This window comes from Perognathus longimembris, chromosome 12 (genome assembly GCF_023159225.1).
Source record: "Perognathus longimembris pacificus isolate PPM17 chromosome 12, ASM2315922v1, whole genome shotgun sequence".
Taxonomy (NCBI): Eukaryota; Metazoa; Chordata; class Mammalia; order Rodentia; family Heteromyidae; genus Perognathus; species Perognathus longimembris.
The window spans coordinates 35717222-35741089 of record NC_063172.1 but is presented as its reverse complement, the minus strand read 5'-3'; the positions used below and the strand labels follow the sequence as shown (position 1 = coordinate 35741089).

Sequence of the window (23868 nt, the reverse complement as noted above, 5' to 3'; positions counted from 1 at the left end):
ATTCACTATTGTCTCATTTTTAATGATGGTGGAAATGGATTCATGGGTTCAGTTATTAACCTGACCACTTACTTATAAAGCTTTTTCTAACTTTTAACTTAATACTCTTGGCATCAATGTTATGATTTTTGTATAGATTCTTTATTCCATCAGCATTTATAAAAATGGTAAATTTTTCTACCTATTTTCTCTTCCTTCTTATTAGCTTTAAATTTCTTCTATGAGTAAGATGTAGATATATATGCATATTTATTTTTATATGTCTATCTTAAAATATATAGTAAAGCTCAATGAGATATATTCTAAAATATTTTTATCTTATTTTTTATCTACTTATCATCTATTGTATTTCTTTCTTTCTCTCTCTTTCTTTCTGTCATGGAGCTTGTACTCATGGTCTGAGTCCTGTTCCTGAGCATTTTTTCCCCCTCAGTCAAGGCTAGTGCTCTACTACTCTTGAGCCACAGCATGACTTCTAGTTTTCTGGTGGTTAATTGGAGATAAGAGTCACACAGACTTTCTTGCCTAAGGCAGGCTTTGAACAGTAATCCTCAGATCTCAGCCTCTCGAGTTGCTAGGATTACAGGCATGAGCTTCTAAACTTGACTTGTAAAACTTTTTTTTTTTTGCCAGTCCTGGGGCTTGAACTCAGGACCTGAGCACTGTCCCTGGCTTCTTTTTGCTCAAGGCTAGCACTCTACCATTTGAGCCACAGCACCACTTCTGGCTTTTTCTATATATGTGGTGCTGAGAAATCGAACCCAGGGCTTCATGTATGCAAAGCAAGCATTCTACCACTAGGCCATATTCCCAGCGCCCTGAAACAGTTTTTTTAAGAGAACTTTATTAACTATTTGGTTTTACCCAAGGCCTAACATATGAAACTGTAACCTCTCTGTACATCACTTTGACAATAAGAAAAAAAATAAAATAAATATAAAAAGAAACACACCCATCAAAGTTCAAAGGATGGACTTAGGAGACAAGAGGTGTATTAAAAGCAAGACTTTAATCGTAGTCTTGCAAAATCAAGCATCCCTTGCAAGATCAGGCATGCTTTGGGTGACTGCAACAAGCACTTTTATACCTAGCATGAGAGGATCCCTCTCACAATTCCTCATTGATCTACCATGAGATTTACAGTCCCTCCTGGTGTCACCTAAATTGCATTATTCTCTACTGGGTAATTTGAATACATATACCTCTTGAGGGTGGTTGAAGTTTAGAAGCAAACTTAGGCTGTCTCCTTTCTGCCTTTGTTCTTTTGTGACAGGAAGGCTATTCTGGGCATGTGTGTTTGGACACATAATACGGTTTCTAGCCATTTTCTCTTTATTTTATTGCAGCCTATCTTCCCCCTTGCTAATTGCTCCCTTCTAACTGATCTGTTTGTGTATACTCTATTCAGTGAACTAATTTTGTCATAGTCATAAGTCACTCTGCAAGGAAGCTACTGGTAAAATTCCACTTAGGGTCAAATGTCTTGTCTTGAATGGACCACTACCAACTTTATTTCTAACACATTAGTGGAAATGTCACAAGGGAATCTCCTGAGTCACTAATGTACCATTATGAATTATTAGATTTGGATATTTTGTTGTATTTCAGTCTGTTCTTACATTGCTTTTTCCCTTTATTCTTGTTAAATTGGAAGATTCTAGAAGATGTGTTCTATGTCCTTTAAATGTGATTTCATTCATCTTTGATAGCTTCCATGTGTTGGGAATAAGTATCTAACACTTGTCTGATGTACTTCCTGCCCAAAGCTGTACCACCTATCTCTTTTCCCTACCATTTACCTAGAAACCCAGACTTTACCTTTTAAATGGGAAACCATTGAAAATGAAACTCATTTTCAACATGATGTATCTCAGAATGTCTTTGCCTCTATGACATATCAGTTCTACAATTAGAGATTCTAAAAAATGAATAATGAAGGACTGTAACTAATAGTTATTCATTAAAAAAATTTCCTCAAAATCATGGCTGAGAGATCGTTAATAAGAGCCCTGAGGGGTGGTAACAGCACTAAGATTGTTACTTTGAATGGGAAGAAGCTAAAAAAGATGCCTTCAGCATTAGAAAAACTGACTGGCTTGAGGAGTCTAGACTTACAAAATAACCAAATTCCTAAAATGTGTCCACAACTGAGCACCTTGACTCAGGTGAGGAAACCTATCTCTTTTTTCTTAAAAAAATAATTATTTATTGTCAAAGTGATGTACAGGGGGGTTACAGTTTCACACGTAAGGCAGTGGGTACATTTCTTGTACAATTTGTTACCTCCTCCCTCATTTCCCCCCTCCCCCACCCCCTTTCCCTCTCTCTTCATGTGTTGGATTGAGAATTGAAAAATAGAAATTAAAAAAAATGGTGAGAGACAGAACAATAAGATCAATCTATGGAAATTTATCTCTGTGGCGGCTTAGTGTATGTAGCGTGTTGTTGGACAGGCACCAGAAAGAAGTCTTTCTCACTTAGGGAGTTACATGTGGTAAGGCAAGAAGATGTTTCCTTCTATTCTTATGCTCTTTGGCCTACATCTGGAATCAGGGGATTAGGTCTCCACCATACTCCTCTTCCTGGAGGCTAACATCTGGAAAGGGGTGGAAGCCTGGATCTGCTTGTGTACCTTGGGGGCTCACATCTGGAAGTAGACTTGAGGATCTAGAAGAAGCTGTTTTACCCTTGGGACTGTCCTGAAGCTTTTTTGGGGGGTGAGGTGGGGTATGGAATAAAGAGACATTTACATGCAGGAAGGGAGTTCTTTTTCAATTTCCTAGTGCTGGATGAAACTTTGAAATGGAACCTTGGCAGGAGAGGAAGGAAGGGACATTTATTTTTTCTGAAATAGTCTTGAAAGGGAGGTTAATTTTTTAAATAAAGAATACCCTTCTTAAAAAGCAACAATTGACAGGAATGAATCCCAGATGTTTGAGTTAGACGTTTCTGCCTAGCAATGTGAAACTCCAGCTGTTAAAAATCTTGAGGTTGAGAGAAGGCAGGAGATATTAACTTATTAACATTGCAGTTTTCTTTTTTGCTTGCTTCTAAGTTGCCATCTGCACTAAAAGAACCTGTATGCAGCAAAAATCACTGCAGCAAGCTCATTTTCAGTTAAGGATTGCAGACAGTAAACTTCTATTTTCTTATCTTCACCCTACCTTAAAGAGGTGATGTATCTAGAAGATATTCCTAATATTCCTAAATTTCCTCTACTATAAAATGTGCATTTGTAATTACATGACATCAAGGGCTCAGACTATTCTAATGGGACATATGAGTTTCTATGCAAACGAACTTAGGATTTTAGTTCATTTAAACTATGAACTAAATCTCTCCCTCAGCTTAAATTTATTTCCATTAAAGTAATAACTCTCTGGCTTAAGAGTTTTTTTTTTTTTTCACAAAAGCCCACAATACAAGGCTAATTTTTCTCTTAGCCTCAGTCCTGTTTTCCATATGTAATTACTTTTAATTCTTTTTTCTTAACTTATACATTTTAAATGTCATCCTGATTCATCTTCCAAATACAATTGTGGATATTTTAATTTCTCTATAATTATTGTTGTTTATTTTTAGGACTTTTTTTTTTTACAAGTAGGGTCTCATACCTTTATCCGGACCAGCTGCAAAATAATGTGATCCTACTCTTTCTCTCTTTCTCTCTCTCTCTCTAAATTACAATTTTAGGTGTGTGTTACCATAATAGGTTCCACAGTTATTTCTCAGTATTATATCTTTAAGTCAACTTTCATCAAACACAGCTTCTCTTCATTCTTCACTTCGATAAAGGATCGGCATCAACAATCCACTTAGGCTGTCTTTTCCTTGTGTATGTTTCATGAAGTTTATGACATTCATATCCTATTTAGTTATAACATGATCAAATCTTTATTTTACCTCTCAGAAAATTCTAAAATGTATGTTGTTAGTAAGCAAGTCAATCTGCTGTGATTTTGTTTTCTTGTTTAGATGCCATTTTTGTTTCTTGAGTTTTCTAATTGCCTTTCCACTTCTGTTGTTACTTCAATTTATTATAGCTCCAATTACTTTAAAACCAACCACAAAATGTATTTTATCAAATATACTTGATCCCTGAGACGTTTTCCTCCAAGACCCTCTAACCTCTGTCCAAATCTAAGCTAAGTGCCATCTATGCTGACTGGATGCTGTCTGTGTAGGCCAGACTGCTCTTTTAAATTGAACCCACCATTTTATGGATCTTATATTTTCCCCTTCTCTTACATTCTTTATCAGTAGCAAGTCTCCAGATAACTGGTTGTGTGTGTGTGTATGTGTGTGTGTAGGCCATGGGGCTTGAACTATTGACATGAGCACTGTCTCTGTGCTCTTCAGCTCAAGGCGATCACTCTACCTCTTGAGACACAGTGCCACTTCCAATTTTCTGGTACTTACTTGAAGATAAGAGGCTCACAGCTCACAGACTTTCCTGCCCAGGCTGGCTTTGAACCTCGATCCTCAGAACTCAGCCTTCTGAATAACTAGGATTATAGGTGTTAGCCATCAGTGCCCCATGCAGATAACATCTTAAACTGGTATTTAGTAGTTTATCTTTGTTTGTGTTTTCTGTTTTTTTTGTTTTTGTTGTTGTTATTCCTTGTATATCTGAAAATAATCTTATCCTTCCCTGATATTTGATTAATAGTTATGTAGTAAAATGTTACCTACTCAAGATAGGCATGGGCGGTTCATGCCTGCAATATTAGAAACTCAGGAGGCCGAGATCTGAGGATGGTGTTTAGAAGCCAGTCCTGGCAGGAAAGTCCCTGAGACTCTTATGCCCAACTAACTAGCAAAAAGCTGGAATTAGAGCTGTGGCTCAAGTGATAGAATGCTACCCTTGAGCAAAAAAATCTCAGAAATAGGTCCCAGGCCTAAAGTTCAAGATCCAGGACTGGAGTTAATTTCCATCTGCCCCCAAGTTACATACTCTAAAATATACTTTTTTAGGAAAGAAAGCCCAACTGTTGGATTAGCATTTAATTCTCTTCTTTTTTTTTGTGGCTTCTTTTAAATTAATTTGTGTATTATTCAGGACTGCTCCTAAGCTTTGACATGTTTATTCCTTCTCAATTTCCTTCAGCAGAGAGCTGGCCCAGCTCAGTCTACCCCACCTTAGTGAGTAAAAATAATATGCTTCATTATTATATTTTCATGTGAATATATAACGTACTTTTCATTGCCTCCATTATACTCCTTTGCTTTATTAGTTGGACACCTTCCCACTGGTGGTGTTTCTTTTCCCAAATAGTTACATTCTAATTTCATGTTTTTTAAAATCTAGAGTCCACATAAAAAAGAAAATATGCAACATTTGTCTTCTCATGCCTTATTTCAATTAACAATAAGTAGCGATTACTCTATTTCCACCCATTTTCTCATACTTGACATGATTTTATTTTTCATGATGGCTATATACTACTCCATCTTATGTAAAACACATTTTCCTATGGGTTCATCCATTGATAGGCATGCATCTAGTCTGTTTTTATAACATGGTTATTATGAACAATGCCACAATACATATGCACATGCAGATATCTCTATTTTATTCAGCCCTTGTTTTTAATAAGAAATAACACCTCTAAGCAGATTTGAGATTGGGTTCTAAAAGCCAGATTCAGGCTAATGTTATTATACTTTTTTTTTTTAAAGCTGTTCATGAACTAATAGTTTTCCTGTATGCAGTCTCCAAAGTTGTGGAATTTATAAAGAAATACTGTTTACCTTTTCTATAAGTGGGAGTTCTAGATTCAGCTCAAACAAAATCTAGAAATTCTCAAAAATGAATATACATTATTACAGTTTATAAAATATTGCACATTCTCTCAGTTAATGGAAAGGGTTGATGAAAGTTTCATACACACAGAAAAAAATTAATGCTAAATATAAGGCATTTACTCTTTTTGGTCCTTGCTATCATATGCAGAAAAAGGATTTTCTAAAAATTAATGAATTTATATGGGAATGACAGAGTACTGGGCTGAATGAATACATGTGCAATAGTAAACTCTGAGTATATTTAAAGAACAATGAGGCAAGGGGGAAGTTTTAAAAGGCAAAATGAAAATTGCATAAATTACTTGGTGGAATAATCTTTGGACACAAGGATTGACAACAAATCTAGCCAGTAGAAAGTTGAGCAGAAAATGTGGACTGACATCTGTGTAGGTTGGCGGTCTTTGTATAAGACTGTAGATTTGGTAGGATTGTTTTGTATAAAGTTATGGTATTTTGTTTATTTATGTATTTACTTATTATTTCATATACGTTAAATAATTTTACAAACAAATTTCAATTCAACAAATTAATATATGAACAATTCTGTGTATAGTTTCTGTTACCAGGCGTACATAAACAAAATCATACCTCCATAGTTTTCCAGCTTCTTTTATTACTATTACTTTTTGTTAGAGGTTGACAAAAGTGACTTGATTTTGATTATGACTTTTACAACCTCAATTTTTGCATTGATTTATTCAATCCACAAGTAAGTACTGAGAACCATCTGTGCCTCAGGCACTGGGAACTGCTGTTTCAGCAGTGATCCAAACATATGGAAATCTCAGTCTTCATAGAGTTTGTTTTCCCCAGAAAAGGCGAAAGAAACAAATAAAGATGTCAGAGGGTGATTAGTGATGAGGAGAGAAACAAAGCAGAGAAAAGGGGTCTGACATGTGGCATTCAGTTGAAATGTTGTAGGATACTGGCCTCAAGTGTCCTTGTGGTTTTTGCAATTTTTCAATGCTTAATGTAATTCTTATTCTAACATTTACTTTTATAAAATGTATTTTCCAAGTTAGCTTGAACTCTTTTTCCTGATTTCTATAAATCAACTTCTTTATCAATAATGATTAAAGGTATTCATTCACCTACAACTTCCATTGTGTCCACACTGTGCTGGCATTGGAACTGCCTTTTCTTTTGCCAGAAAATCCAGTATGCCACAGTATACTGATTGCTGTGTGTGTGTGTGTGTGTGTGTGTGTGTGTGTGTGTGTGTGTGTGTGTGTGTGTGTGTGTGTACTACAGCTTGATCTTAGAGCCTGGGTATTATCCCTTAACTTTTTTACTCATGGCTAGTACTCATCTTTTTAGTGGTTAACTAGAAATAAGAGTATCATGCTTTTCCTGTTTAGCTGACTTCAAATTGTGACCTTCAGATCTCAGCCTCCTAAATGGCTAGGATTACAGATCTCAGCTGTGGGCACCTGGCTTATATTGATATTTAGTCATGTCTTCCATAGAATGCCAAGTATTGTGATAGGATAATGTTTTAGGTTTATGAAACAAAAATAATACTTTTCTGTACACTAAAAAAATGACATCAGGGCTGGGATGTAGCTCAGTGGCAAAGTGCTTGCCTAGCAAGTACAACGTCCTGGGTTTGATCCCCAGTACCAAAAAAGACAAAAAAATACAGTTAAAAAAATCCCAATCCAAAAAACTTGCATCAGGCCTGGGAATGGTTTAGCAGTACAGTGCTTGCCTTGCATGCATGAAGCCCTGGGTTTGATTCCTCAGCACCACATAAACAGAAAAAGCTGAAGTGGTGCTGTGGTTCAAGTGGGAGAGTGCTAGCCTTGAGCAAAAAGAAGCCATGGACAATGCTCAGGCCCTGAGTCTCAGCCCCAGAACTGGCAAACAAAAGCAAAAAAAAAAAAAAGAATGACATCAAATGCAATAATACCATAACCTCTTTTAAAGCCAGACACACGCTAGGAGCCCTTCGTGCACTTTATGTACTCTTTGCAAGAATTGTTTCCCTTATAAACAAATTTATAATTCAGAAAGTGTTTAAGGGAGTTGCCAAAGATCACTCAACCAGATCTCCTTCAAGTTTACTTTTAGCTATGTATTATTACTCTATAAATTTAGTATGAAATTTACCAAAATGTGATGTTTAGTCTATAGTTTCTGAAAATGAAAGCTACATGGTCTAGAGATGGCTACTGAATTGTGTTGCCTCTCAGTTGTTTATATACTCTATTCACAAGTATTTACCATTCATTGGTTTTTGGTCTATCCTTGTCCTAAGGATACTACATACGTGCAACAAACAAACAAACAAACAAACCCAAAACAAACCCCAAACAGTTTTTGTCTTCAAGCTTGGGGATTAAATCATATATATCCAACTGACATGTAAAACTTCTTACTAGTTTCTATTATAACTGGTACTATCCATTGCACTATAATAATGATAAAGTGGGAGGGTAAGATTCTTTAAAGAATTTCTCTCTCTCTCTCTCTCTCTCTCTCTCTCTCTGTCTCTCTGTCTCTCTCTCCTTTGATTAGTTGGGTTCTGGAATGTTTTATTTCTAATGAGAAGGAAAACAATCTAAGCTAATTTCTAATAATTTATGGCAAATAAATTTCTCCTGTGAGTTTTGAAACATGTTTTGAATATTAAGGATGAAGTATTTGGTTTTATTCCTAGTGTATGGAACCCAGTGAACCATACAATGTTAACTTGCATTGAGAAATGGGGGCAATTTTTCATGTTGAGCTTTACTAAACAACAGCACCATCATGTTTATGAAAACATCTAGGAGCAAAAGACCCTTAAAGGCAATTAAGTCAATTGTTTCAAACCATAAAGAAATCAGTAGTCATCCTCTCTAATTGTATACAGCATTACTGACATGTATCACAAAGTTCAGCAGCAGTGTAGCACAGTGTCCCTTAAGCTGTTCACATGTGTGGCTCCCCAGGACAAATATATAGTTGGTCATAATTTTTCATCTGACCATAAATAACTGATAGTTAATAAAGCCACTTCTAAGTAGAGTTGGATAGTTTATACATTTTTCCTTATTTTTCATGTATTTACAGTTTTTAATGATCTCTGACAAGATCTTATTCATTAACTAATTCATTTGACAACTCATTATGCATACCTACAATAGTATAGTCACTCTGCTTGGTGGTAGCAAATACAAAATGGTCCATAATGCCCACACGTCCCTATTCTCTGGTGTAGTGAGGAAAGGTAGAAATATAATTGTGAACAAAGAGTTCTGTGAAGGAGAATTGCAGTATGCAGCGTCTCTAGTCAGAGAATCCAGAGGAGAGTCTGCAGAAGGGCAACTCAGTGAAGATGTAAAGGACCAGAGTTACGCAGATGACAGAATGACTAGATTATAAAATCAGGCTCATTATGAGATGCATATTAAGCAATGCTCAAGACTTCTTGGTACATATTACATTTTGTTTAAGTGTTATTCACTGGTGTTTTCATTAATTAATAAATTAATCAGTTATTCCCCAATTTCATATTTTCTCTTCTATTTTCTCTTCTATACTATTGAGTGAACCTACATTTCATAATAAAAAATAACACTAGACACTGAGATGGTTGTCTCATATCCAGTTTGAAGACTGAAATGTGCACATCTATTTTCAGGAAGGCCATGGATGGATAATAAGTTAGCACCTTGAATGAGTTATTGCGATTCAATAGAATTTAGGAAGAAATAGACTGCGTGAAATGTATGAAGAACAGAAAAGGCTGTAGGGGCATGGGAAACATTTAAGATTCATTGGTTGTAGAAATTCCTCATGGATTGATTATTTGGGCAAATGTAACCTAGGAGGGTTAGATAAGAGGAATTTTATTTGATGCCATTTCCTAATACCTGTAATCTGACTTTTCACTGCTATAAGCTAGCAGGAATGAAAACTAATGCTAGGGTTATTATAATGAAATACAACTGAAATACATTTAAAAAGAATTTTGATAGTAGAAATTCATGACTTACGTATCTTAGGTAGAGGAAGAGAAAGAGAAAGAAGTTTCAGGCACTCTGGTGTTTGGCCCTCATGGGGGGTTGTGAGACTGTGGGTGCATTGTCCTAGTAGGGATGGAAGAGCAGATCTGGTTTATTCAGGAGAATTTTCCAGTTTTACGTTTTGAATTTAGAGTGATCCACTGGAGATGTCTTGGGAGCCAAAACTAATATGATGCAATTTTTTACAGGGATAAATGTAAATTCCTACATTTAGTTTAAGAAAAGAATTCAATTGCACAAGTGCAGGATGTGGGCTATCTTCTTGACAGCTAACAGGGTTTTTCTCTTGGCCACAGGCAAAATTAATTACTTGCCAAACAAAGCATCCTGTTGCAGAAAGAGTTTATGCCATGTTAAGCTGCATTAATAAGAGTGTACTCGTGCAAAAGGGAGACACAGGGATGCTACCAGCATTCGTTCTGTGATCTTTTATTTTATGTCTTGCCTTGTTGTCCTTTCCTCCAGAGAGGAGCACGACAATGATTAGAGTGGCCAAGACGGTCAGGGTCTGGAAACTATGTTCTCAATGAAGTGGCTAAGAAAACAATGAAGCAAAACAAGAAAGAATAGGATCATAATATTGTAAGAATTTAAGCACCTGTTATGTAGGTGATAAAATGAAAATAATGTAATGGTTTATAGTTGCTCTGGAAAGGATTGAGTAGAAGTTATAGGGAGCCTAAACAGAAAATACAGAGATGATAGATAGATGGCCAGGCAAATAGACAGACAGGTAATAAGGTAGATCTCCCTCACAAGAGGAAAAAGTTACTTGTTATTGGACCTATTCATGAAGAAGGTATGTATATTCATAAAGAAGGTCATTGCAGCTTATATATGGATTAGATAGTTATAAAAGTTCCTTATAGCTGGGAATATGGCCTACTGGCAAGAGTGCTTGCCCTGTATACATGAGGCCCTGGGTTCGATTCCCCAGCACTACATATATAGAAAATGGCCAGAAGTGGCGCTGTGGCTCAGGTGGCAGAGTGCTAGCCTTGAGCAAAAAGAAGCCAGGGATAGTGCTCAGGCCCTGAGTCCAAGGCCCAGGACCAGCCAAGAAGAAAAAAAAAAAGTTCCTTATACTTATAAGATCCTCTCATTTCTCTGGCATGATTATAAAAAAAAGTACCAACAGTGCAGTTTTATATATGGTAATATACTAATATGCTACATACCATACATACATCAGTACCAACAGTACTAATAACAACAGGCCTCTGTTATAGATAATTATTTAAATAACTCTAGTTTAAAAACTTATCAAATAGTCTGTTATATGATGAAAGTGCCAAACTCCACTTTCAGAACAATCTATAACCATGAATTGTTACTAACCAGGCACTAGAAAGTTCACTATTTCAGAACATCTTTGTCATTGAATCACAAAAGTTTTACCTCAAAAATCTCCAAGGAGGAGTCTTTCCCTAAAGACTCAATCTAATCCCAAGTTACTTTTCATCTCATTATGTTTTTGCTCATTATTCATCACAAAATGCTAATGAACATTATTTATTTACTTTTTGTCTGTGTTATTTCCCAATAGAGAAGTAATTCTGTGTATAATTTGTCTTGTTCATGGTGGTATCTCTAGAATTCAGAAGAGTGGCAGGTGTTTACTAAATATATAATGAATATAATTATAACTAAATTAATGAAAAATCTGAGATGGGAGACATTTATCAGAAGTAAATTGCTGTTACAGTATCTATGAACCTTTTCTGTGTAATAGTTATGTGTGCAGATCCCTAACATGTGGCTACAGAGTATAACAACTTGTAGGAGAGCTTGTGAATCTTTTGTTATTTCACCTTACCTTGTGAAAAAATAATTTGACGTCTATTTTCTTTATCTTAGTTTCTGTTTTGAAATTCTTTACATTTTTGGGCTTTTCAGCTGAGCCCATTTCTTTCTTTCTTTCTTTCTTTTTTTTTTTTGCTAGTCCTGGGCCTTCGACTCAGCCTAAGCACTGTTCCTGGCCTCTGCTCAAGGCTAGCACTCTACCACTTGAGCCACAGCACCACTTCAGGCTTTTTTTTTTTTTCCTGTTCATGTGGTGCTGACCAATTGAACCCAGGGTTTCATGCATGCTAGGCAAGCACTCTACTGCTAAGCCACATTCCCAGCCCCCATTTCACTTTTTAAAAAAATATGCCACATTATTTGTTGCAAAGCTTAGGAATTTGTTAGCCTCTCCTTGACAAAGGATATGTAGTTAATACGTCAGCTAGATAAATTTTGCTTTCCTGGGTCATTTTGTAAAATCTTCTTGAGAGTAGGTTGAATAAAAAAAAATCTCAAAAACTAAAAATCAAAACTGTGCTTGCCACATTTCCCTAAAATTCTCTTTAAAATATCTTAAATTCCAGAGATGACTTTGTTTCATATTTTATTGACAAAACAGACAGAAACTCAATCTTTCTATTACCAAGCCCATCCTCTTAGCTTTTCTGTCTTCTCTACCTTCCTTCCTACTACCACAACCTTGATCCCTCTTCCCATCTGTAGCAGTACCTTCTTAATTTGGAGTCTCATTATTTCTTATATTCTTATGTTATATTCTGTGAGCAGGAGTTTTTTCTACCAGCATAAAATAAACTCATAGATTATAGGTAAAATAATCTCATAGTTATAGATCATATTCTAGTATCATTTAACAATGAAAGTTCTTAACTCTATTATGCTCACTGTCTAAACTTCTTCTATAGTCTGTTTCAGACTTTCCTCCTAGTGCTATTGTTATGATCATTGATGACTTCCATATTGCTAAACCCAGTGGTTATTTCTTTTTTTTTTTAATTTTTTATAGTTATTATACAGGTGATATACAGAGGGGTTGCAGTTACATAAGTCAGGTAATGAGTACATTTCTTTTGGGACAGTGTCACCACTTTCTTCTCTCTTTCCCAGTTTCTCCCTCACATTCCACAAGTTCTAGAGTTCATTTTCAGCCTAGTACCTAGTGAATGCCACTACTGTTTTTGTTCACACTTTCCAATGGCTATTTCTATGCCCTTATTTTTCTAAACCTTTAACTAGGATTTGACCAACTCCTTTCTTGTGATTGCTTTCTTTTCCTACCTTCTGACATCTGTGGTGCTACGTATACTGGAAAATCTTACATACACGTAGATTTTGCAACCAATCGAGGCAGTTTTCTCAGGAGTGAAGTCAGCAGAACAGGGCAGGGGAGGGACACAGCTAAAGATATGGTTATACCTTGTTTTACTGGTGATTTGAAACAAATATAGTTACCAACTCAAGATTGAGTCTTTTTACTCAAATGGATACCAGTATATATTTTAACCTCAACTTTACAGTAAAATGCGGCCTTGAAAGTTTCATATGCATAATAATTTTTTTTAAATTACAATTTAGCATGGTTTTTAGGATAAGAAATTCCATCATTAGGGCTGGGGATATAGCCTAGTGGCAAGAGTGCCTGCCTCGGATACACGAGGCCCTAGGTTCGATTCCCCAGCACCACATATACAGAAAACGGCCAGAAGCGGCGCTGTGGCTCAAGTGGCGGAGTGCTAGCCTTGAGCGGGAAGAAGCCAGGGACAGTGCTCAGGCCCTGAGTCCAAGGCCCAGGACTGGCCAAAAAAAAAAAAAAGAAATTCCATCATTAAAATTATTGACAAAGAGCTATATTATAGCAAATATTAGGTGGTATGCAAATATGAATAATAAATTCCCAAAATTTTCTTCCTAATGCCATTAATCCTATTCTTTGTAAATTTGTTTGTTTCAACTCCTATGATTCCTCATTGTTTTAATATAATATTAAATTCTATTGTCTAAAGTTGGTAATTACATATGAAAGGGAATTTTACTTAGGACTGAAGAAAAAAGACTTCTTGTATCTTGAAAAGAGAAAATTGCCATTTTTTTTAAAGCAGTTATGAACCGTTGAATTTTTTTAAACTGGAAAACTAAGAAAGGATTTTTATACTCCTTTGTATGGGTACTCCTGCGTCTCACTAATTTATTACTTTGACATATAGATAAATCTACATTTACTTTTTCATCAGTTGCCTTTGTGACCTTTATCATCTCATGGAGTGACATCAAAGTGAAAGGTCTCTAAGCTCTATAAGTAATAGTGCAATCTTACTGACCTAAATAAATGTTACAGGAGCATCTTACTTCTTAACTTTCCTTCTCATTTCAGCCTTTTGCGTGGGCTGGGAGTGAATCATCTCTGTTTCAAAATGCCCTGGGAATGATTGGCCACATGATTTCAATAAAGTTGAGAGAAAATCGAAGGTGTGGTGGGGTGGGAGGGATATGTGAGAATGTTGAAATATGTGACATTGATTAATGTCCATTGTATAAATATACTCCTTTGTAAGGTGGCAACTCCTTTGTACAGCTACATAAAGATAATACAAATATTAAAAAAGAAAATTAGATTGTAATTTAGTTGACAAGAACTAAGCACAAAACTCAAATGAGCTTTCTTTTTTATAAAAGCAATATTATGTTTACGGAAAACCATTTAAGATTATCTTAAGGATATCTGAGGATATCATTTCCTTTCCCATTTGGAGGTAGTAATGTAGGAGTGTGTGAAATCTCTGTTGTGTTCACAGTTGACATTTCTCAATCTGGGAAACAATCTTTTAGAAGAAGTCCCAGAAGAGATGAAATACCTTACCTCCCTGAAGAAGCTGCATTTGTTTGGAAATAGGATTTCTAAATTTGCATCTGGAGTGTGTGGTAAGTTAAAGCATAACAACATTCTAGTAATGCACACACACAAACATATATATATACATATATATATATATATATATATATAGTTTTTGTTTGTTTGGTTTTTTTTTGGTCAGACACAGGGCTTGAACTTACAGGGCTGTCCCTTGGCTTTTCACTCAAGGCTAATGCCCTATCACTTTTAGCTACAGCTACACTTCGGGTTTTCTGGTGATTAATTGGAGATAAGAGTCTCATGGACTTTAGTGCCTAGGCTGACTTTGAACCATGATCTCCAGATCTCAGTCTCTTGAATAGCTAGATTATAGACATTAGCCACTAGTACCCTTCTTCTAGAATCATCTTTAATAATATATGGCTGATGGGGCTGGGAATGTGGCCTAGTGTTAGAGTGCTTTGCCTAACATGCATGAAGCCCTGGGTTTAGTTACACAGCACCATATAAACAGAAAAAGCCAGAAGTGGCGCTGTGGCTCAAGAGGTAGAGTGCTAGGCTTGAGCAAAAAGAAGCCAAGAACTGTGCTCAGGCCCTGAGTCCAAGCTCCAAGACTGGCAAAACAAACAAACAAACCAACAAAAAACAACAACAAAAAAACCTACAAAAATACACACACATATGTATATATATGTGGCTGATTAATCCTTTATATTTAATAATGTGGGGTTGAAATATAAAAGAACTCCACTACTTTTGACATTAAGAAATTATGCATCAATATATATTTTTTTGTGGGTAAAGGGACTTGAATTTAGGACCTCATATTATCCCTTAGCTGTTTTGCTCAAGGCTAGTTTTCTACCTCTTGAGCCATACCTCCATTTCAGGCTTTTTGGTGGTTAATTGGATATAAGACCCTCTAGGATTTGTCTGACTGGGTTAGCTTTGAACCATGATCTTCAGACCTCAGTCTTGTGAATATCTAGCATTATAGGCTTAAGCAACCAGCACCTAGCTTATATTAAGTATTTATTTACATGTAGACCTAAGAGAATACACATTAGTGTTTTGAATTCTGCCCTCTTCAGAATAAGTGCAAACCTTTTTATTCAGAGACAAAGAGAAAACTTTTGAAAATGGAAAATTTCTTTGTTGATTTTTTTTGTTTTCTTTCTTTCTTTTTTAGTTTCTCACCAAGTTTTGATGTATTTTGTGATGATGGGGATCAAGCTCTGGCCCCTTCACACATTAGGCAAATTGATTTGCCACTGAGCTATATTCTTAAAGTACTTCAAAATCTTAAATATTATGAATGAAAACATTTCTTCTCAAAATAATAACTGTCATAAATGATCATTGGAACATATACACATTATACATAACAAACCAGTGATTCAACAATTTATAAATAAAAAATTAATGACCTGACAACAAATAGATAATATTTTGTAATTTATATTGAGGAGAAACATGTAACTAGATTTATATAAATAACATTGAACAATCTAACATATCCTAAGGTTCTGAATGGACTTTTTGTCTCATATTGCCTATACATTTCAGATAACTTGTTTTTTTTTGGCCAGTCCTGGGGCTTGGACTCAGGGCCTGAGCACTGTCCCTGGCTTCCTTTTGCTCAAGGCTAGCACTCTGCCACTTGAGCCACAGTGCCACTTCTGGCCGTTTTCTGTATATGTGGTGCTGGGGAATTGAACCCAGGGCCTCATGTATATGAGGCAAGCACTCTTGCCACTAGGCCATATCCCCAGCCCCAGATAACTTGTTATGTCTCTCTCTCTCACTCTCTCCCCCATATCCATACATATACATATATTTAATATGTATGGATATATGCATATTTTATACATATATATGTACACAGATATATACCACATTATATATTGCTATAGACACATATATGTAGTGATAGGTGTATATAGATTACACCACATTTTACATATAGATATCTCTATAAATATAAATAAACCAAGAGATATGGAAACATTATGTATTTACTTAGAATCTAGGTAGAGTGCCCTAGATTGATTGTGGTTTCTGAATTTCTTAAGTTTGGATTCTTGAACTTGGAAACTTGTTGAATTTTTTATATGATGGGCATAAGAAATATTAAGTGTCAAGTGGTGATTGTCTAGGGGTAGACGTAGCTTGATGTCAGGGAGTAGACTATCATGATTCTGAATAAGTAGCTTCTCACCTTGTCTAGAGTAAATTGTCCAAGGCTTGGCATTCATCCCTAAGCTGAGTGAGTCAGAGAATCTCTTTTCTGAGGTTTGTGATTAAGGGTAAGCAGTTTGATTGTTCTGAGAAAGACACATGACCTCAAATTATTGTCCCATAGACTATTCTGAGTTGCATATATATATATGCATATATATGTATATATACTCTCTTTTGTTTGTCTTGTTAGTATTCTGAGATAGGTGCCAAAAAACTTAAAATAGAAGACTTCACAAAAAAATTTTGGTCTCTGTATCCTTTTTGATGTTTTTGTTAAAAAGAGAGACTGAGCAACATTCCAATCACATTCCCACATGACAACTATTGCCAGGAACTGGCTGCTGCCGGAAGGCCCTGGCTGGCAACAGGATTATCCTTGATTCCTGTAGGCATTTGATATTGAGAGTTCTGCCCTGTCTATGATAGGAGATTCGAGATGGTTATGAATACATGAAAAAGTAGAGAAATCCTTTAGAAAGAGAAAGGATCATCTGGGGTTAGGGAGTAATAGAGAAGACAGCATGTGTAACAGAGTGAGACAGAATGCACATATGGACTGAGAGAAGTTTAGGGAGAAAGCAAACTACAATGTCTGCAGGGACATTGAAGTTATACACTCCTAGCTTGGTTCTGAGTGTCTTTCCGTTTATTTGTGGTGGTTCTGGTGTACACTGTGTCTCTGAGTGCCAGGATTTCACTTTGTGATTAACGTGCTCTTTTGGCTGCTGCTGAATGTCTTTTTGCCTGCTAATATGTGAGGGCATTCATGAACAACCAAAAGAGCCCTAGCCAAGTCAAAAATCAGGAGGAAAACAAAGATGTATAGAAAAGTGACTAAAAATTATTTTCTGACAGATGGTTGAAGTGACTAAAATTGTTTTCTCACAGATGGCCTACAAAATTTGATCCTGCTTAATCTGAACAACAATAAGCTTACATGGCTTCCTGAAGAAGTTGGCAGGTAATTCTGTTTATAGTGAGACTTGATGAACACATCATGCCCCTCCCCTTCTTTCCCACCCCCATCCTGATCATCTGAAAGCCTTATGCCATGGATTAAGTCCTCCTGGGTTTATACAAAGTGTGGAGGAAGCCAAGGGAGTGAAGCAAGCCACTAATTTTAAACAGATGATTCCTCGAACACTTCAAGAAATGAGAAACAGCATGACTTGGTAGTCTTATTGTAAAAGTAGAGATTTAAACATCAACTTCTAAAACAGGTGATGTAATTGCTTTCCCAATTCTGAGTTTCTTGGAGTTTGCTCTGAATTTAAGGACATTACATTTTTATTTCATGTATGTGGTCAACCATTTTGAGCTCGATGGAATAGGTAATACAAAAGTAAATGATTTTAAAACCACAATGTCATTTTCATCAAATAAAATATTACATTTTATTATCATTAACAGCACCCCCCCCCCAAAAAAAAAGAGGCTGTTTTGCTGTTTTTTTTCTTGTCCTGAACATCTGCACAGACAGGCTGCCATTACAGCACTTATCTGGAGCCATCTAAGGGCTTTGTTCTGCAGGTACAACAACCTCTTGTGATTTTCCTCTGATAAATGGAGAGAGCCCTTCCCGGGTTTACTTTGGAGACCCCTCTTGTTTCCTGCTGAACAGAAACATATGTTTCCGAAGTAAGAGTAGCCAGAGTTCTTACGGAAGATAGAGAACTATGAGCAGTCAGTCTTTTTGAATTCACTTGTCTGTATCTCCAGCAAATGGACCAATCTTTGCAGATTTTTTTTTTTTACAGGAAAGGTAATATTTTAACTCAGAACAACTACAATCAATGGTAGGTATTCCTAAAGAAGAGAAATATTTTCAAAAGGCCAATAGCTTCTTGCTTTTTTGCTTATTCAGTAATCAGTTCATTTATGTGGTGATGATATAATGACAAAAGGATATTTTGGAAGATTTGAAAAATGATACTTCATCCTATACCCTTGGGCAAGCAAAGTGATAACTGTCCTAGACTTCAGTTTAATTACTTGCTAGTGGAAAAATTTTGAGTAGATTAGCTTCGAAGTCCTGGCAGCCAAACTATGCTATGATTTCACAATGTATGGACTTCATCTCTGGAGTAGAATGTACATCACTCAAGGAATCACATAAATCTAAATGGAAACTTTCACCAAAGCGCGTATAATTGCATGTATATAGTCCATGTTGTGTGGCTAAGTCACAGTTGTTTGTATTCTGGCTGGGCCTCAAATGCAAACTCATGGTTCATCATTCCAAGTAAAATTCCATTTCCTCACTCTGGGGAATGTTTTCCCTCTCCCCTCCCCCCCTCCACCTCCTTTCCTCCCTCTTTACTTCCTTCCCTTCCTTCTCTCCCTTCTCTTGCCCATCCTTCTCTTTCTCCTCCCCTTCCCTCTGTAAAAGAATCTAGGTTACCTGGAACTTACTACATAACACAAGCTAGCCTGCAACTAATTGCTCACCATTCTCCTTCCTCTGTTTCCCAAGAGCTGGGATTACAGGCATGAAATTCAGCCCTGGAAGGGAGTTAGTAGGCAGAGGGATTTTTTTGTTGTTGTTGTTTGTTATTGTTCCTTATCTTCTCATACTTTAATGTCTCCATCTGCACAGTGAAGATGAAAAGAGGGTAATTCTGAGGATCAAATATGCTAATCCATGACAATATTTTGTGTTGCATAACTGATCAATTGATGTTTTTTTTCCAATGCTATTTTTATTCTAGGCCTTTTATGTTCATCTCACTCACTTCCTTCCTGGAAACCAAACTGTGATCTTTTGGTGAATTTTGGAAAAGCATTAAACATAGTTCGACATTCAACCTCCTCTTGCCCCACTATCAAGAAGCAGTAGCCTTAGGAGGACAGGCTAGAAATGAAGGTTTCATTCTAGGAGAGCTAGTAGGGAGTCTTGGAATGACTGCACCTTCAGTCCTAGGCTGCTAACTGAATTCCTTCCTTCTGAGTCTTACATTTCAAAAGGCAGGAGGGGGATGGGAGGAGCTTGGTGTTTAGCTTCCTTAAGCTACAGAATTCATGAGCTTGGAGTTAAATCAGTGCAAGTGGGGATTTACCTTTTGAGTAAGATGAGTGGAGATGCGTAGCTACAGAAAGAAGAGATTGTGAACATCCTGGGGACAAAATCTCTCTAAAAGAAAAAGAGGGAAACAGGAAAGGACCAAGCCAATGGGCTCAGTTCTTTCTCCAAATTGCCAGCCTGGTTGTGAAGTTTGTTTGTGAAGTCATTCATCAACCCAGTGGGAGTGGGGGGTAGAAGGACAAGGAAGCTGCAAGCTTAGTGCCTCTGCTAGGTTTCCATTTGAAAAAAATCATTCTCAAAAGCCACAGCCTGTGTGGTATGTGCTTGAAACATCATTTCCTTGGGATGTGGACACTGGAGGCTAGAGTTAGCAAGACCCAATTTCCATGTGACCTTTCCACTAATTTTTATATCTCCTAGGCAACCAGCATACTGTTCTACCTTGGCAAATTAGTTCTGTTGAAACAAAGAGAATTATATAGTATTATTCATTCCCTGTGCCTATCTTTGGTTTAGTACATACTTTATATATTTGTGTGTCTGTATATATGTAGATAGACATATATATATTTACTTGTGTATATGTATGCATATTTATGATTTACCTTACTTTTTCATTTACTCATTTTTTCTTATCTGAGTAGTATTTTATTACATACTTGTGTCCTAAAATGTTTATTTTTCTACATTTATGTACATTTGGGTTATAGCTGTCATAAATTAAGCAATCATAATTATTTTTATGCAATATATTGTGGACATATGTTTCTTTCTATTTCCAATTCTAAAAAGTGGAATTATAGTCATAAAGTATAAGAGAATATTAGTTTTGAAAGATTTGCCATTGGTATCTAAGTAATTGTGGCATTTAAACATTTTTAACCAAAACCAGGCACTGGTGGTTCACACCTGTAATCCTAGATACTCAGGAGGTTGAGATGTAAGGATCATGGTTGGAAGCTAGCCTGGGCAAGAAAGTCAGTGAGATTCTCATCTCCAATAAACTACTCAGAAAAAGCTGGAAGTGGCACTGCGGCTCAAGTGGTAGAGTGCTAGCCTTGCGCACAGAGAGGCCTCAGGGACATTGTCCAGGCTCTGAGTTCAAGCCCCAGAACTGGCAAAAAAATTTAACCTCATATTTAAATTTTCATCTATTCTACTGGCTGTAAAGTGAAATCCTACTTTAGTTTTAGTTTTCATAGGCATGATGTTTAATGATATTAAGTACTTTCTTATATTTTCATTCATAATTTATGTGCTTTTTAATGAAGTATTTATTTTCCATATTTGGTTATTCAACATTTTATTGTTTCTAAAAATTGAGTTGCAAGAGTTCTTTATGTATTCTGATACAACTTCTCTGTCATATTTCATTGCTGATCTTTGCTTTTTTTCCTCTGGCTTGTATGTTTATTTTCTTAACTTTTGAAGAACTTCAGTTTTTAGCTTCGTTTATGACTTATTTATTAATATTTTCCCATTTTTGGGTGTTCTGAGAAAGGAAGACTTGCCTACCCCACACTAACCAAGATATTATTCTATATTTTTTTTAACAAATATTATAGTTTTAGTTATCATTCTAGTTTAGTTATCTAGGTTTAGTAATCATTGCCATTCTTATTAATACACCATCTATTTTGGACCTTTGAACTGTCTTAAACTAGTATTTGCACATTGGGTGAAGAGTTTGCACAATGGGTCAGAGTTCATCCTGCCCTCATACATTTATTGACTTGTTCCAGCACCATCTGTAGAAAGACCATCTTTCCTTAGTTGAATTGCACTGATCACTTATAGGTCATTTGGACTTGGTTCTATAGGCCTATTTTTTTGGTGTTTCCATCTTACTCCATTTGGGTTGTGATAAAACCATGCTATAACCTAAGTGGTTTATAAATAATGCTAATTTATTTTCACAGTTCTGAAAGTTGGGAAGTCAAGTTCCAGGTGCTGGTAGATTGATTCCTAGAATGGCTCACACAATCTCCCTCTGTCTTAACAATGTGGAAGGGGCAAAGCAGCTTTTGGGAGCACCTTTATAAAGGCAGCAATTTCATTTATAAGCGCTTCACCTTCATGACCTAGTCATCTCCAGGCACCACCACATTGGTGATTAGGCTCTCACCTGAATGAGGTAGCACACATATTCAAACTACAACTATGAAAATAAATGACATATGATAAGTTATGTCTATACTTCGGACAATGTTTTTTTCTTTTTTGAGAATTTTATTCTTATAAGTGAGTTTCATTGATATATTCTGCTTATGATTTTAGGTTAAGAAGTCTAATGTATCTAAGTCTAAATTGTAACCAGCTAACCAGCATTCCTAGAAAACTTTGTTTCCTTAAGAATCTTTTGGAACTTTATCTTAACTACAACCAACTTAGTCGTATACCTGAAGATATTAAGTACTTAAAGAAACTACAGCGGCTTTCAGTGGCCAGGAACAACATTGAATTTTTGCCAGAGGTGAGTGAGATGTAGCGTCTCATTTTGTTTGTTGTTGGGAAAGAAGTCATTCACCATGATTGGGAGGGGTTAGAGATTCCACTTGGGTACTGGTATGCAAACTGTCACTCATGTTAACCTAGTTAAAATCTAAATTTTTATGACAGAAGAGAGTTCTAATTTAGATTCGTATACAAGATGCCATATAGCCTTTTAGTAAATAAAAACAAAACATGCTCATTTCAATTTGATTTCAGATAAGCAATGAGCATTTTTCAGCATACATATATTTCAAACATTACATAGGAATGTATTTATACTAAAACTATTCATTTTTTGTCTCAGATTTTGTCTTATCTGGGAACCGACCATCCAGAAGAAAACCCAGTTACTACTTGGCTTTGGAATATAGGCTGGATACTGTCTGTCTTCTGTATATTTTCTTGATCCATCTTTTTCCTGCCCTGTGCTTGGGAGACACTCCTGCCTTGATATTGATAAGCTTTCTTGTTTCCTGGCTTCCTCTTGAATATGGCCAATGGGAGGCATAAGCAGGAAATAAAAGATCAGGAGGACAATGAGGACCAACCATTGCACTTTTATGGAACTTTCTCAAGCAAAGTGGGTAGCCACCTGTGAAGTGGTCTCTTTCCCACATCCAGTTGACTCTTTAGGAATAGGGTGATAAATACACTGTTATTATTAGTGTTACAGGTTTCAGGGCCACTTTTCTTAGTTTAAGAGAAATTAGCTTCCTTAAAACCAGCCAGACTTTTATAAATTGAACCTTTATTAAGATCTCTTCCCATCTTCCAGTTTGAGAGTTCTCTCATAGATGGATATGTGAGTGCATTTGACTTCCTCCCTTATGCATATTAGAGTTATTTTGATAGGCAATACACCCAGTACAGCAACTTGAGAAATAGAAAGTTACAGAGTGATAAGGTAAGCACATAAATGAAAAATACCTTGTCTTCTCTTTCTTTTATGAGAATGTTCCTTTAAAAATTTTGTACATACTATGATGTGACAAGTGAAAATATTTTAAAGCAATAGCCTGAATATTGAGTATGTTTCAAAGTTGTTCCTATTTGTTAAATGCTAATGTCTGCAAATGAGTAAAAACATCTTGGAATTGCAAAGTAAATATTACATATAAATTGTAAAATAAACCAATTAAAATGAATCTATTAAAACAGTATTCTCTTGAAGGAAAAGCAATAGGAACAGCAAAACATCACTATGGGAATCATATTATTTAGTGTTCATAACAACTGTGACAAAACTATTTCCCCGCTTTGGAATATAGAACACAAGACTAGTGTAACTCAGTCATGATTTATATATGGGCCCAGACTCACATCTGTCTGACTTAAATGTATATTCTTCAAGTCATTTATCCTCTTATTTTTAATACTGGACTATAAATTGCTAGTTTTAAGCAATTTCAATGCTAACCAATACTATCATAATCTTTTAAGTAATAATGCTTGTAATCATATATAACTTGGGTATGTAAAAATGATTTAATCTATCATTGTTCTTTTTGATCTGTAATATAAAAAACCCTTTTTAATAGAAAAATTTGTTAGTCATTTTCTAGTACATTGTATATTATTCACATGTCTGTACATGTATGGATATATATTTTCACTCTTTCCATACTTTATCCTCTGCCTAGTAG

The 23868-nt window shown here is 35.9% G+C and overlaps 1 protein-coding gene across 2 annotated transcripts in view; it reads left to right on the top strand.

Annotated features, from left to right (window-relative positions):
• The first annotated feature begins 1612 nt into the window (after positions 1 to 1612).
• Positions 1613 to 23868, top strand: part of Lrrc69 (leucine rich repeat containing 69) — a 71788-nt gene continuing 49532 nt past the window's right edge. Inside the window, exons 1-4 of one of the 2 annotated variants that reach the window (XM_048358991.1) lie at positions 1613 to 2165; positions 14411 to 14537; positions 17599 to 17671; positions 22010 to 22205. In XM_048358991.1, coding sequence (XP_048214948.1) covers positions 1983 to 2165; positions 14411 to 14537; positions 17599 to 17671; positions 22010 to 22205 — 579 coding nt within the window. In that variant the 5' untranslated portion in view covers positions 1613 to 1982. The remainder of the gene's footprint in view (positions 2166 to 14410; positions 14538 to 17598; positions 17672 to 22009; positions 22206 to 23868) is intronic. The other variant, XM_048358992.1, reaches the window with a different exon arrangement.